This window comes from Coptis chinensis, chromosome 6 (assembly GCF_015680905.1).
Source record: "Coptis chinensis isolate HL-2020 chromosome 6, ASM1568090v1, whole genome shotgun sequence".
Taxonomy (NCBI): Eukaryota; Viridiplantae; Streptophyta; class Magnoliopsida; order Ranunculales; family Ranunculaceae; genus Coptis; species Coptis chinensis.
In genome coordinates, this window is record NC_141461.1 from 34,789,036 (window position 1) to 34,806,159 (window position 17,124).

Consider the following 17,124-nt stretch of genomic DNA (forward strand, 5'->3'; position numbering starts at 1 on the left):
CAAGTTGGTCCTAAATTTTTGTGTAGCTTCTGCCCAATTGATTTAGTTGGTCGGTCTAGAAGTGTTAATATATCTTCAGACATGAACTCGGAATAAATTTTTAGTGGCATTCTCTTGGTTGGAGTATGTGTATGCGGATGCGTAATTAATAGAGGTATGGTAGCTGATGTGCACTCTGAACACCTAGTTCTTGGACGAGAGGTAGTAGATATCCGACGCGGTCTACAGTTACGTTTTTGGTAGTGCGCCAATATATATCTGAAGTGGTACAAGTTACGTGTTTTGAACTTGAGCCGGTGTGAAACAGGTTAGGCTTGAAAACAGTGACAGGATGTGGTACACAACAGAGGTTTCTTATCTCTGTAGCTTGTAAACTTGTTTTCCCTTGCCAAATTAGGGATGTTTCCCTTCAGTATACGGATAATCGATTGGTAGACTTAAAAACAGTGACGGATTGCGGTACACGACAGAGGTTTCTTATCTCTCTGGCTTATAACTTGTTTAGCCCTGCTGGATTATGGACTTGTGGTTGTAATTCCTTTAGTGGTTGCACAGAAAAACACCAAAAAAGCACTAAGAGTTCATCATGTAGTATTGCCAATTGGAAGAAGATGAATGGAACGAGGCGTGGATGGGAGTTTTTAGAGTGTTCAATTGTAGTTCTTGTTGAAAAAGAATCAGTATGCATGTGGAGTGGTGAGTACGTCCTTGATTTGTGGTCGTTAATGGAGGCAATAGGTTCTTAGTACCCTCCAAAAAGTCTTCTCCTTGTAAGCAAAGAGACCCTGGTAACGAATTCATTTACTTCTCGAGCACCGTTCTTGCCTGATCTTTCTTGCTTGGGAGTTCCTAATACAACCCAAATACATTTTTAAAAACAGAAAATGAAACATCACCATTAGGTCCAGTAAATTTAAAACATCCTTCTAGGCTGTGGAAGATCGATGTTGGATTAACTTGGCTTAACAGGAAAGTTTTTGCACTGATAATTGGCTTCCTTTGGACTTTCCCACCAGTCACGCACTGTCGCACACAACCACGTACCTGATGGCATTTTCATTAAACACGTCATATACTTTGTAAACTCACTCCATTAATCGCCTTGAATTAATCGGTTTGCTCCTCTTAGAAGCAGAAGGTCGTGGCAGAGATTCAAAGTGAAAGATTTCTATACGCCTAACTGCCTAAGTTTAGCTTTGCAAGGCAACAAGGAACAGATTAGAGCGAAAGTTGATGGATTTCGATGTGCTCAATTTCCATTCGACATTCTCACGGGCGAATGCAGAAAAATATTAATGTCGCTGCTCAAGTTACTCGGAGGATTCCAATTCCTTTTACTTACAAGTTGTTCCAGAAAAAGGTTTCGGCCTGTCTCTTGCTGAAACAGAAAATGAAGCATTCAAGAACACAATACATACTTCAAGTTGACAATGCTCTGCGAGTGTGATAGATGCAGAAAGGGTTCACACAATACCATAATAGTGGACATATTACCAAAATGATGTAACAATATGCTACATACCTTGAACCTGTTTTTTCTTTTATACCAGAATCATACAAAGTTACAATTCAATTTTCCTTCTTCTCTTTGCCCACTTGCGAATTTTTGCCTGTCAGTTTGCCATCTGCCCTAAAAGATTATTATTTAGTTACCAAAATATTACTAAGCCTGTAAACCTAATGGAAGAATCCACATAATCAAAGATACCTACAAAATATTTCCACACAGACATACAACTTCTTACTTTTACTTCTTTTTTCAGCTTTTGTAAGTTTGGCATAAGATTTGAGAACAAAGGAGCCACAGGGAAGCTTCTATCTCTTGAAATTTGAAAGGTTTGCAATAGTGACTCTTTCAAGTAGTTCAACAGATGATCATCAGGGTAAACCCAAATATTTGTTTCTCTTTAGACAATAAAGGGGTTAGAGGAGTAAAATGAAAAAGAACCAAAAGAGAGGAGAACTTGTGAGCATATAATGTTATGACTTCCATTTCATGTACCTCACTGTTAAACTGACAGAAGAAACCAAGATCACAAGAAAACACATCCCAATATCAAGAGGAAACATAGTTTTTCCGATAGCAACCCATGAGCCATCCCCTTTCTTTCTGTCATCACTCCATCTAATTATCAACATCTTAATTGGTAAGATCTTAGTATTTAACAACTTATTTTTTCCCTCAGGTTAAATTCAATACAGTAAAACTAAACAAAATGAATATAGTGATCGCTTTCGATAGTCACTGACCTGTGCAAGCCTAGCAACATTAAGACCAAAACTCTTGTCCGACGTCCCAGGTACAACCTTATAAAGGAATGTGATGTCACCATGCTCCATATTCTCATTGTAATCTAATTCAAAGTCAGTAACTTCCTAAGCATTTTCTGACGAAAGATATGAAACATGGTAATCCCCAACGGAGTTCGGGAAATCGTTCTTGATATCCACAACTTTAGGGTAGTGGGTGACAAAAAGAATCATGCATTTTTTGCCAAGAAGATGGTGCAATGTTGCATAAGCAATGGCAACCCCATCATGTGTACTTGTGGCCCGCCCGAGCTCATCAATAATTACCAGCGAGCGTGATGTAGAGTTATGGAGTATATCGAGGCCTCACTCAATTCATCTAAGAAAGTGCTCCTGCCTTGCTGGATATTGTCTGAGGCTCCCATCCAGCACATGCAGTTTCGCGGAAGATGCTGTTACAAAGGAATCAACCTATGGGATCAGAGGGCACATTTCCATTAAACAATGTTAATGAGATTATATTAATTTGAAGCAAACTTTAAAGCAGTAATACCCCAACATGGACATGAAGCAAAGTTAATATATTGCAAAGTTTTCTCTTCTAAAACCCTCTTGTTTCACCAATACAATTTCTTTTCTTTTTATTTCCAAAAAATAAAAATAAATATCAAATAAAAAAACTCTCATGTTACACCACTACACCAGTCATCATGAGGCATCTATTACTTTGAATCTAGGTTACATTGACACGGGCACGCGTGTCGGTGTCCGACACGGATACGGAGTGTCGGATACGGGGAGCAGTTGAAGATCGACACGGGGACACGGATAGGAATAATTAATTAATTTTTTAATAATTATAAATTTATTAAATTAGATGGTAAATCAGAAATTCGAGGTAAATTAAATACAATATGTGTCCGTGTGTGTCCGACAAGGATACGGACACGGACACGTGGATACGTATCTGACACAGATTTTTTTCAAAATATGGCGTGTCCATGTAACCTAGCTTTGAATAAAGGAAATTTGTGTCCTCAGAAAAGTATAGGCAGCAAAAACATGGGTCTGCCCACCTTGTTGCGAAAATCAACAATGGGACTCTTTCAGTTTTTAATGTCAAAGTAAAGACTCCAATCCTCGAAAAGATATCTTCTGTGACGATTAACCAAAGAAGGAAGTTAATTGTCATGCTCTTTCTTATTGCGTCTTCCAGGGAAGAAAATTTGTTAAGCGATACAAAGATCTTAGTTTGATGGTAATCTCAATGAGAAAATGACTTGGTCCATGCATCAACTATGACTCACGCATAACAGGTGGTGCTAATCAGTATCCAGATCTGACCTGAGCCATGATACAGAGGAGAGCAACCTGGTGAATGTAGCAACTATTTCCACCCATGTTTGGCCCAGTGACAATCTGACAGTACTCCCCTTCTGCATTCAAGTTTGTATCATTTGGGACAAAACTGTCCTGTAGTATCAAATCTAACACCTGAATGGAACAACATTTTTAGTGAGTGAGGAACAACACTACGACCAACTCTTCCCAAAGACGTTGCTAAGGGGAATAATATAGACAAACAATCCAAACAAAGCTCAGAACCAAGTGCCAAACCAAGCTGATTCAGGAGTAGTTTCATGTTTTATAACAAATAAACAAACAGGAATACTTTTTGGGTAAAACTAAAAACTTTTCCACAATGTTATCCATTCACCTATAATGAAAATTTTCTGTCATAAATCAGGTGATCAAGATACTATATTATTTCCAACAGTCAACTGATTAAGTAGACAAAATAGCATATGTTAAATGACTTCATTTCTATAGAAAGGAAGAAAGGCTAAAAAGAAGAAAATAAAAATCAAAGTCCATCTAAGCCTCATATATCAAATATTTGGGGCTAATGAAGTTTTCTTGGAATACAAGTCAAGCAATCACAAGAGGGTATTTTTATATCTCAAGAAAAGTATTCTGAAGATCTCTTAAAGAAGTTCAATATGCATGATTGCAAACCAGTTGCAACACCAATGGCGATGAATGAGAAGCTATCTAAAAATGATAAAGCTCCAAAAGCCGATGCATCACTATTTCGAAGCCTAGTTGGTTCACTAACACTAGACCTGACATTGTTCATGCAGTCAGTCTGTTATCTTGTTTCATGAGTGAACCAAGCCAGATTCACTATGTCGCAGCAAAGCGAATATTCAGGTACATCAAAGGAACAAAGGCATTAGGAATCAAGTACACAAAAGAAGAAGACAACAGTTTAATTGGCTATACAGATAGCGATTGGGCTGGTTCTATCGATGACGGAAAAAGCACATCAGGCTATGTCTTCTTCATGGGAACAAAAGTCATTTCATGGTGTTCACAGAAACAAAGCATGGTGGCACTATCATCAGCCGAAGCAGAATACATCTCAGCGACAAGTGCAACATGCGAAGCAATCTGGTTAAGGCATATCTTAGCCAATGTACAACAAGAGCAGACATCACCAACAACCCTCTACTGCAACAATATGTCAGCAATAGCCATGACGAAGAATCCAGTATTTCACAGCCGATCAAAGCATATTGAAATACGTCACCACTTCATCAGAGAATTAGCTGAAGACAAGGTGATCGAACTAAAGTTCTGCAAAACCGACGAACAATGTGCGGACATCTTTACCAAGGCAATTACAAATGAAAAGTATAATTGCTTTAGAGATTGTATGCGGATTACAAATTAAGAGGGGGTGATAAAAACCAGTAACTTGTAATCCTTTCTAGAAGAATATAAGAAGGTGCTGGTGCTATCTAGAAATGAGTAAGGACTAAGGAGGTATAGAGTCGGCTAATTATTCTAGAGTGTGGGTGCTGTGTCAAGCTTATACTCAAAGCCTTAATAGTTTAGTCATGAAGTCAAAGTCATGCTAGCTGTGATAGTAAAACACTTCATGGTTTTGAGGAGCTTACAAGTGACAGTCATGAACTAGTATAAATAAGGAGCATTGCTCCACACTATGTATTCATTCAAGTTATTCAAGTGTTAAGAGAATAACAAGTCCCCTGTATTCTCAAGTTAATTCAATAATATAACTCCATTTCATTTTCATATTTTGTGTTCTATAACCTATCAATCTTCCATTGCTCCAACAAACACTATGACCAACTCTTCCCAAAGACGTTGGTAAGGGGAACAATATAGACAAACAATCCAAACAAAGTTCAGAACCAAGTGCCAAACCAAGATGATTCAGGAGTAGTTTCATGTTTTATAACAATAAAATAAACAGGAATACTTTTTGGGTTCAACTAAAAACTTTCCCGCAATGTTATCCATTCACCTATAATGAAAATTTTCTGTCATAAATCAGGTGATCAAGATGCTGTATTATTTCCAACAGTCAACTGATTAAGAAGACAAAATAGCATATGTTAAATGACTTCATTTCTATAGAAAGGAAGAAAGGTTAAAAAGAAGAAAACAAAAATCAAAGTCCATCTAAGCCTCATATATCAAATATTTGGTACCCCTTCGCAATGAAAATGCTTACTCATACAATGGCACTTTGAAAGTCTCAGAAGTGTGTTTCCAATATATAGGGGGAAATTCATTTCCTTTAAAGCATTGAATCAAACACAATGAATCATGCTAGAGAGAAAAAACTGAAACTCGTATTCACAGAGTAAAATACAGCATATCAACTACCCAGAGAGGGACAAATGGGGATGTCAGTCACGCCCAATATATCCAATATAAATTCTGTTTCACAACCATCATAAAAGTTCAAAAGGAGCTGCGACATCATATTTTTAGGTGCCTAGAGCTTCTCAATATGCAGAAGTATATGCTCATACAAAATGAATTTATATATACACAACAGACAGGAGAAAATCAAAACTCTAGTACAGTAGTACTTCATTAACGTACCGGATGACGACCAGAATGGATATGAATCTGAACAGATTCCGTATCATTCACAAAAACAGGACGAACATAATTCTGCATCATACAATTCAAAAATTCAGAATTCTCCCGACTAATTTCGATGAAGTTGTGTCATCACTAGGAATTCCATTTTCCTAGTTTTTACCTTATTTCTTGAAAGAACAGCAAGTCAATACGGACAGTCCAGCAGCTAGTGCTTGAACAGAAGCTGGAAATTCAGCATAATATTTACTGAATCCCTCTAAAAATCTATCCCAAGCAGACCGGCAAGCAAGAGCAAGTTCCTCCTTGGCAAGCAACAATTCGTCTAAAGCTTTCAAGACCTCAGGTGGGTGATAGCGAATTGTCCTTTTGGTACTATTCACCTTGACCCAGTTTGAAGGTAATCTTAAATCTGAACGTAACTGCAGAGAGATATTGAGTCACTAAATGACCAGTAGTGCCCAAAAAATATGGCACTAGTGACTTGCAAGTACTGCAAATTATATTAACCAACCAATAAAAGTACAATATACAGTGCAAATATCTTGAACTAATTTCGCTGCGGGTGGTGGTGTGTATGTGTCACGAAATGTCAAGCTCTGTAGGCATTAGCCATTAAGGAAGCACATTTTTGTCTGTGTAGCATGTTTTGAAGAAAGGAGACGAAGGACTACCTGCCAAACTAATCCACATGGTATTAAGTGCAAAATAAAATTTCAGTGGCTTGCAAAGGGGATGAAATTTCCCTGTTGCATTATTCACAATTAACAGGAGACAGTTGATCCTCTCATACTTCTTTACCCTGTAGTAAGGATATCTGGAACAGTTTTCTCAATCTAGTCAAAGTCAACTTAAGTCAGTAGTTCAGAACAATCAGAAGGTTCCATTTTGGCATTCTTTTTGAGAGCTAGATTGAAGCCAGATATGGCCTTTAAGCTTTGGTGGAGCAAACTATTCTAAAAAATAGAGCCATTCTTTAGCACTGGACTTCATGAGAGGTGGAGAGAATAGTCAGGCTTTAGTGAAGTTTAAACTCTAGAAACTTCCCTCGATATTAAGATTCTACTATTCTAGTATATCAAAAACCAAAACTCTTCTCATGCACACCCTTCCAAAGACCAACTCAAGCGATTAATATTTACCCATATTTAATGAGCCAGTAATAGATGTCATGTTAAGCTAAAAAAAACATATCATCTCCTCTTGTCAGTCCAACAAGGCTTTCATAAGCATCACTACAGTGGCCGATCTCCAGTCTTGGCCAAATGAATATAGAATGTTGACAGGGAAAATGTTAAGACGTAACCTGTAGTTATGTATATTGAAACTACAACCATGTCCTACATAGATGCACTCTTTTTTTCAACACATTAGCAACTTTAGCGCAAAAGTTACTTAGATGTAGATGGAAAATGGCAAAGAATTTAGGTGATAAGAAACAATTGGATGTTGGGGAGTACGCGTAGAAATGAATAACTTATGAAGCAAAAACAATAAGATATTATCTGCTGGCTTTTATTAAGGCAAATTTAATATCAAGTTTACTGAACAATAACCTCTATTAAGTGTGTTGACCCAGATACACCGATAAAATCCAGATTGCGCACTCCAAGCTGCTTCCTATACATACTGATCAATGAATCCAACTTATGATTAGCAACTTCAACAGTTGTCTGGGATCTAGCAACCTGTGCATAGTAAACAAATCTCTTTACTGGTAAACGAAAAACAAATCTTGTGCGGAATAAAGGTCGAAGCTTGACTATAAGGGCATACCTCTGGAAATTGACCATCAGAGGCAATAAATAAGTTTTGAAGATCCTTTTGGTCAGCAGCATCCTTGTTATGGAGAGAGAGAAGTTTAGCAACATGATTGACTACCGTGGGTGATGAAGCTGTTAATATTAACCTTCTCAATAAGGCTGAATGCAGTCTTCTTCTGCAATTCTTCATTACTGTCCTTGTGTTCGACCTGAAGTTGCTGAAGTTGTTTTCGAGCATATAAGATAGTATGAACAACTGCAATGAACTGTATCATTGAGACAAAGAAACTGTAACCGCTCTGTGCAAATGCAAGATACACAAATATGTCTTGAGGTGGCTTTACATTGTACAAATAAATCAATTTATATGCATCCATATCTGAAGATTACTTTATCCATATATTCACTAGGAGCTTATTCAAAACTTATAGCGCCCATAATGTGTTGAGCAGCACGCAGCAACATCACAGAATTGTACAGACAAATGGAACCGTTGCCCAAGTCTAATCAACTCCAACAAATTCCTAACCTCGTAAACCTTTACAAGATAAGTTAAACAAATTACAATGAAAAACATGTTTCAGGTAGTTGAATGTATGATTGGACTAAATGAGGTTTAATGCATGCTTGTAGGGCCTTCCCTGGATACATAAATCCATCAAAAGAAAAATGACAACTTCACTTGATAAATACATGTCCAGAAGAATGTTACGGTACCTCAAACGTGGTGGCTGTTCGATGAAAGATCCTTGTTATTCCACGTTGAATATCAGTTGATATCCCTAAAGTTGTTAAGACTGAAGACAGAACATCGTTTATCAGAGGTTTTACATGTGCAACACATTCATCTTCATTATCGATGCTGCCACCATCCTGTTTGGTACTAGGTGCCATTGATTCTTCAATCTCAGAAACAGCATCCAGACGTGCAGATATTGAAAAGAGGGTGAGTTACCTACAATATTTAGCAGGTATGGTTGTATGAAAAGTGAAAAAAAGGGGAAAAATTCGTTTGTGTTTGCAGCGCAAATAAAACAAGTAAAGCATATAAGCCCACCTCATACCCAGTGTTTAAGAAGCCTTGAACCAAATATAGTGAGGGTGTGATTCATCGCATGAAGTAAAGAACCAGTTTCAGATCCATCCGAGTTATTCCTCGAGACCTAATAATTATTGAGCCAACTCATTAAGCGCCAAAATGAAGAAAAATATGAATTTGACATATGTTATTAGAAACATTGGATCATCGTACTGAAAGATTTCGGATTGCAATATTTGTTCAGAATTGGAAGTTCAACAGATTCAATTATGAGACAAGAATAATATCAGTACTCAGAGTAAAATAAGGTTCATATTATTATTTATTCGTAATGAAGAATTTTGACATTTGCTGCAGAAGGAAAGGAAACAATTGAACGTGACAGACTAGATATGACCTCTAGTTGCTGAAGGGTGTTTGCTGATAAGGTCATCTCAATGTTGCTGTAGAAAGGACAAAGTGTAGAACAAAGACACATAATCCTTTCAAACCCAAATTGCTTGAGATGACGCATGATCAAGGCCAAAGCTTGGACTGCCAACCCTGGCATCGTCATTATTCCCTGACAGCCCACAAAATCAAATTCATAAATTGTTCCACAGAGTTTAGTTGATAACTTAAACTTATTTTATTTTTCTGGTGCATTCATTGAGCGATAACGGATATATTCCATTAGTTTCGAAAAGAAATCCCTGCCCAGTAGGATGCCAGATTTTGAGATTACAAACTCCCTAACACCCAAAATACAACCCAGCATGTTACATAATGCCAATACTTTTTAAAAACTAAAGAATCCAACATCAATACTCATACATCCTAAAGAAAAACAAAATAACAAGCATACCTCCACACCTAGGAGATGTTTATCCTGCACTGTGTTGTCTATATCATGCTCTTGAGCATTTATTGAGCTATCTCCACCCATGGTTTCATATAACAGCAATACTTCAGCAAGTGCATCACTGTCTTTAGAGCAGCCCCTTGAAGCATGCTCAACACGAACACTGGACGTAGGCCCAGCATACGATAATAGCATCTAATCATCAACAATCCCAACTCTCAGAAAATATCACATTAAAGCATAAACGAATAAAAGGTGACATAGAAGAACATCGGCACAAAATAATTACAGGACACAACACAGACCAAGGTTATGAAAAAGAGGCACAATAATAATGATCAGTACCACAATTCTCATCATAAGAGATAGTCAAACCAACTAGTCCATCTAACCTACTTCTTTAGTACAAGAAAAATGTTAATTAAGTTCTAAAACCATCCAAACATTATAAAACTTTCGAAAGACCATTAATGTGAATCGTCAACCAAATAAGCTCAGTGCTTGTGAATGCAATATTTCCGATACCCAATGAATGCTTCCAAATAATGTTAAAAAAGCATAACTCACATTTCCAAAAAAGTACAAAGTGCATACCTTCTCAGTTTGTTTCGAGAGAGGCTCCCCAAGTAGTACTTCAGGAGGGCACAAACTCAACACAACTCCCTCAAGAGCCATCCTCATAACATTATCATTAAACTCCCCATAAACAACATCCCCAGTCGACAAACCCAATCCTCACATCAAATCCACCTTCCACACCACATTCTTTATCATAATCCCAACTCCTTTCTCCACAACACAAATCAAATAATTACTAAAACCCCCACACCCTTGTTCACCACCACAACCACCCATATCTTCTGCCGCTTCTAAAGTAGCTTTCTTATACAATGCCAAAAGCCTTCACTTTATTATTCCCATGTGACTTAATCGCTGCGTTTGTTGAACAACACCAACTTTATACCCAACACTAACTAATCTCCTAACGTGTACATTTAAGTAAAATGGTTGGTTAAAAAATTATGATCATTGTGTGCATAAATACCTAAAACCATAGCTGCAATTTCGGCATCTTCACCAAAGAATCAATATTTATATCCAACCTCATCCATTAATAAAACATCTGGGTATTTTTCTTCTAATTGTAAAACTTGTTGTTCTAATGGGGTGAGAATAGTGGGTGTGGTTGAAGGTTTTAGAAGCTTCTGGAGGAATTTTTGGTGGAGAGATGGGCTTATTGAGTTTTGCGTATGGGGAGAAAGTTTTGTTGTGGTGAAGTTAGTTGAGTTGAACATAGGCATTTTGAGGATGAGAATGATGCGGTGGTGGTTCGGGATGAAGGAGGGGTGGAGCAAAGAAAGAAGCGGGCAATTACTTGCTGCTTCTGCTTCACCATGTTTGGCGGTTTCAGTTGTGAACAGATAAAATGAAATCTATATATATCAAACTGCAATAACAAAGGCCAGCTGACTGTATGCATATATAATAAGCAACTACTTGTTAATCTTGATATATATAGATTGCAGTTTGTATATATATATAAACAACGTGGTACTGATAAATCGTTGATAACCTCATAATGATTGGTAACGTGTTTTTCTTTACACATCAGTCAAATAGATTTCATCGAGAGAAAAAAAAAAGAAAAACAGTCAAATAGGTACAAATGACCAGAAATAATGAAAGATAACAGAAGAAGCAGTTCTAATTTCTAAACTACAAATTTATACATGAAACAGAGACAGTTATTGGAACTTTCATGGGGAATTCATGGGGAACAAAGACATGTTAATCAAAGAACATATTTACGGTATCTCCACTATAATTTAATTTTTTGTTTCATGAAAACAAAACATGTATATCTTCACCCTTTTCACCATTTTTATTACTTTGGTGACCATCAGACTATCAAGTAGTAGCTTGAACCACTCATCTTCTGCATATCAGGGACCACCCAATCTCTTCCATGAATAAGGTTGTGCTACTACATAAACATGCTGGTTCCACAACAACTGCATGCTATGACCACTTTCATATGCACATTTCAGATAGACTTGTAATATACAAAATTAATTCTACAATTCAGATACCTCTAGCAGGAGGGTGCATTGGAGTCCAAGGAAAACGTGACAGATTGTTGCTGCTTGGAGACTCCGTGAGGTGGAGCTGCGCCGACATATTGCTTGGTGGTGTAAAGTAAAAAATGTTGTGGGAGTTAGTGTAGTTCGGATCACCAGGGAATTTTGTAAGGGAAGTAGGTGACGCATTACCATGCAACTGTGTAAGAGTGTTAGGGGACAGAAACGGAACATGATGAGATGAAGGCCGACGTTCACTGGAAGAATCACTGTGTCCTAAGAAGACAGACGAATGTGGCAAACCTAAGCTGTCGCTCTTAGTTGAAGAAAATAGGGGATCTGGCTGCACTGATCCAGGTGGACCTGGATAACCAGGGAACTGTGTAAGAGAATTAGGTGATGGGAACGGAATATGACGAGATGAAGGTGGTGCACTTGAAGAATCACTGTATCCTGAAAATACTGATGAATACGGCAAACCTAAGCTGTTGCTCTTGGTAGAAGAAAATTGGGGATCTGGCAGCATTGAGCCTGGAGGACCTGGCCACGATGCCAGACTGGGGTTATCTTGCGACAACATTGCAGGACCTGGGTACTTTGGAAGAAGGTTAGTACTTGAGCGTACAGCCGAAGGTGGTTCCCCCCTTACCCTTACTGCCAATGTTTTCCTATCAATCTTGTAGCCATTCATGCGTCCCACGGCCATGGCAGCATTGGTGGGATTGTCATACTTCACAAAGCCATATCCTTTACTGGAACCAGTGCTTCGGTCCTTGATCACTTTTGCCTCAATGAGCCTGCCAAAAGGAGAAAATAGCTCCCTTAAACGGTCATCATCCACATTATAAGGTAGATAGCCCACAAACAGATTTGCATCATCAACTTCTTTGCTGGATTTATTGTCAGTTGTTGGAGTTAAACCACGCCCAGAGTGAGAATTAGAACTACAGGATGGTGAAATACCAAATTCAGAGTTGCCGCCTTGCCAAGGGATGCAACTTGAATGGTTTGGGGTACTGAATGTGAACCCTCCTGAACCTCCAAGATCCGCAAGAAAGGTTTGATGTTGATCAGCAAAGTTGCTACCTGGAGTCGACATTGTCAAGGGGCAATTGGCCGTGGAATGGCTGCTGCTGCCGCATGTATCACATGTGAGAGCACTATTTACTACCGAACTCCAATTAGGACAAGCATAACTCATATGCCCCTCTACACCGCATGTCTTGCACTGGTTCTCACTGAGTTGAGCGAGCTCCCTTAACTGAGCACGCTTGTGCTCATTCATTCCTTCTGCCACTGGAATCAACAGCTTTTCAACCATTCGTATGGCATCATCCAGCGATTTCTGGTCATCAGCCTCTACCAATACATGTAATTCATCATTATCAGAAGGATCATACTTCTGCTTTGCTTTTCCCTCTAAAATAGAGCCTTTACCCCTTAATTTTATGCTAGCTCCAGTTTCGTTCTGCATTCGTTTTTGTGTGAGACCTCGTGGGCCAATTATTAGGCCCACAAAATTATACCCAGGGTATTCTTTCACTGGTATATATAGCTTTTTGTAGAGCTTTAGTGGTTTGTACTCTGGAGGTGGTTTGAATGTGGGATTCTTCTCAATCAACTTTGCAATGATAGTTTGTCGATCACGAACAAGTTTCTCACGGAATCTGGCATCCCTTGAATTTATTCTGATCCTAGAGTCATCATACACAGGAGGGGGAGAAGGAGATCGTTTTCCCTTTGGCCGGTCATCATTAACCTCTGCTCTCTGTAGAATTTTGTTTATCCCAGAAAGCTCTTTCCACAGCTCCTGGATTTCGGGATCCAAATCAGCTTCAACAAGTTTCTTCACAAAGTCAGGGAGTTGAATTGGGCCCAGAATCCTCAAGTTAGCATCATCTGCAGCCCACCTGCTTTTCCTCCTTTTACTAGTCCTATCGCCGTCACCTCCTTCCACATTGCAGTCAGGCTGTGGGTCCCATCTACTGCGTCTCCGTTTTCCAGAACTTCCAGTATGTTCCTGTTGCTCGGAAGCATTTCCAGCAGAGCCGCCATCTGATTCTAGCTTGAGCTTCTTTGTCAAACGATGATCACCATCTTTAGCATTTAATAATCTCTTCTTTTCATCTGAATCATTTGGAACAGATTTGAGCTGGGATTCAGTATCATTACTGTCAGCATCAAAAGGTAATCGAGACGCATGAAAGGGGCCCTCAGATGGTTTCCCTTCAGCTTCTCTACTTGATTGTAAGATCGAGGACGGTTCAACCTGGACCTCCTCATCCTCACTCAGAAGCTCAGCTAACTGTTCAGTCCTGCTGCCACTATCTTCAGATGACTGAGAGTCTGATTGTTTTGGTGGCTCTTCGCTTGAACATTCAGAGCTGTGATCAGAATCCGTGTGATGATCCTCTATCTTCCCATTAGAAACCCCATTCTTCTTCTTCATAATACTCTGCGCTAGCACATGTAATGAGGAATGAGGAACGGCGTAAACTCAATACTGAATTGATAATGATATATATATAGTACAAAATTCAATAACGCATTAAACAATTGAAACCACATAATAATACTAGAACGTTAATCTACTACAACTGCGGACACCAAATTCAAACACAATAATAATAAAATCAGAGAGATTTGAAACCTGATATGATATGTAGGCTGTGCTTGTTTCATCAGGAAATCAAATTATTCATTTGTCAAGAAACGCAAGTGCCCCCGTTTGTTTCATTTCACCGCACGTGCTCCTGTACAATTCGACCCCCGAATGATTCGATCCATAACCCATGTAAATGTGGGCTTTAACCTAAAATTGGCAGCTTCTCAAGAGTAACTCTTGAGGACAAATCGTGGGGAAAAAGTAACTCAAGAGGACACTTTTTTTTTTTTAATCACTCGATGAAAAGTCAAATATATTCTTGACACGAAATTAAAAACAGGAAGAAACTCTCTAAGATAGATGGCGAAGAAAATAACTTGTAAGGACACCTTTTTTTTTTTTTTTTTAATCACTCATATGGACTGGGTAGATGAAAGTTCAAGTATATTCTTGACGCAAAATAAAAAACGGATCGGGTAGATGAAATGTCAAGTATACTCCTGACGCGAAATAATTAACAGCCCGGCCCAGACAAAACGCCCTGGTGTATTTAGTATGAACATTGAATGTTCATATCCTGTTCATAGTGAACATTCAATATTCATAGTCCTTTGGGTATGAACATTCAATGTTCACAGTTCTTGGGCATAAATATTGATTGGGTATGAACATTCAATATTCATAGTCCTTTGGATATGAACATTCAATGTTCATACATCAATATATTGTGTAAGGTACATTCACCTATTTGGATATGAATAATCATTGTTCATACACCAGCAGAAGGTATGAACACTTATTGTTCATAGTAAAATGACAGAAAGGGTAAAATTGGAAAATATTTATTTTAAATCGGGTCATTTGTCCTCGGGGTTATTTTCACGAAAAGGGTATAACCGGCATTTAAAAATTAAAATGGTAGCCAACTTATTTTGTTCTTGAAGGTTACTAAATTTGAAATCGTGGGTTCGTGAGTTACTAATTGCTAGAATTTGTCCTTGTGAGTTACTCACCAAAAACTGTGTCCTCTAGACTTCATTTTCTCTAAAATTGGGTGTTAGGCCCAATTTCTTGTTTTTTTTAATCACTTATGTAGATGAAAGGTCAAGTATATCCTTGACACGAAATTAAAAACAGAGAGAAACTCTTTAAGATAGATCGGGGAAGAAAGTAACTTGTAAGGATACCTTTTTTTTTAATCACTCATAAGGACTGGGTAGATGAAAGTTCAAGTATACCCTTGACGCGAAATTAAAAATGGCTTAGGTAGATGAAATGTCAAGTATACCCCTAATGTGAAATAATAAGCTGCCCGACCCAACCAAAATGACCCAGTGTATATAGTATGAACAATGATTGTTCATATATACTTCATCATGAGATATGAACAATCACTGTTCATATGAATAATTATTGTTCATACCTATTTGGGGTTTGAACAATCACTGTTCATACCTTAATATAATGTATGATCAGTAAGAACACCTATTGGAGTATGAACAATCATTGTTCATACCTCAATATAATGTATGATCAGTAAGAACACCTATTGAAATATGAACAATCATTGTTCATATCTATTTGGGGTATGAGGTATGAACAATCACTATTCATATCTCGACATGAGCTATGAACACTCATTGTTCATATGAACAATCATTGTTCTTACTGATCATACATTATGTGATGTATGAACACTTATTGGAGTATGAACAATCATTATTCATACATATTTGGGGGTATGAATAATCACTGTTCATACATTAACATGAGCTATAAACATTGATTGTTCATACCTATGAGGTATGAACAATTAATGTTCATACCTCAATAGAATGTAAGATCATTAAGAACATTTATTGGAGTATGAACAATAATAGGTATTGTTCATACCTCAACACGAGCTATGAACACTCATTGTTCATACTGTTCATACAACAACATAATGTATGATTAGTAAGAACACTTATTGGAGTATAAACAGTGATTGTTCATACCTATTTGGGGTATGAACAATCAATGTTCATACCCTAATATGAGCTATGAACACTCATTGTTCATATGAACAATTATTGTTATGTTCATATCTATTTGGAGTATGAACAATCAATGTTCATACCTCAATATAATGTCTGCTTAGTAATAACACCTATTGGAGTATGAACAATCATTGTTCATATCTATTTGGGGTATGAACAATCATTGTTTATCTCTCAACATGAGCTATGAACACTCATTGTTCATATGAACAATCAATGTTCATACTATTTATATCTATTTGGGGTATGAACAATCAATGTTCATACTTCAACATGAGCTATGAACAATCATTGTTCATACCTATTTGAGATATGAACAATTAATGTTCATGTTCATACCTCGACATAATGTACGATTAGTAAAAACACTTATTGGAATATGTCCACTTATAGAAGATCTTCAACTAGAACACCCTGTATTTGTAAAATTTCATCTGACCAAGCGATTGCTCTTCAGAAAATATAAGAAATAACCATTAGTCAAAAAAGATATTTACTCAAAACAGATATGAACAATAAATATTCATACCCAAAACAGATATGAACATTGATATAGGTATGAACAATACGTGTTCATACCCAAAAAAAAAT

The 17,124-nt window shown here is 37.6% G+C and overlaps 1 protein-coding gene and 1 pseudogene across 2 annotated transcripts; both read right to left on the reverse strand.

The window, feature by feature from the left end:
• Positions 1 to 1,964: 1,964 nt before the first annotated feature.
• Positions 1,965 to 10,997, reverse strand: LOC147492700 (DNA mismatch repair protein MSH3-like; annotated as a pseudogene). Its single transcript, XR_015197910.1, has 12 exons — positions 10,857 to 10,997; positions 10,406 to 10,744; positions 9,815 to 10,006; positions 9,368 to 9,532; positions 8,996 to 9,094; positions 8,649 to 8,886; positions 7,945 to 8,197; positions 7,725 to 7,856; positions 6,332 to 6,590; positions 6,169 to 6,240; positions 3,595 to 3,744; positions 1,965 to 2,721 (listed from the first exon to the last, which is right to left on the reverse strand). The product of XR_015197910.1 is annotated as a DNA mismatch repair protein MSH3-like (transcript).
• Positions 10,998 to 11,578: 581 nt separating this feature from the next.
• Positions 11,579 to 14,894, reverse strand: LOC147492701 (splicing factor-like protein 1). Its single transcript, XM_086564783.1, has 2 exons — positions 14,540 to 14,894; positions 11,579 to 14,344 (listed from the first exon to the last, which is right to left on the reverse strand). Exon 2 carries the CDS (start codon positions 14,336 to 14,338, stop codon positions 11,894 to 11,896), a length of 2,445 nt encoding a protein of 814 aa, XP_086420909.1. The 5' UTR covers positions 14,339 to 14,344; positions 14,540 to 14,894; the 3' UTR covers positions 11,579 to 11,893.
• Between the last annotated feature and the right edge of the window lie 2,230 nt (positions 14,895 to 17,124).

Excerpts from the sequence above, each read along its gene's own strand:
- LOC147492701 (XM_086564783.1), bottom strand. The coding sequence starts at position 14,338 with ATGAAGAAGAAGAATGGGGTTTCTAATGGGAAGATAGAGGATCATCAC.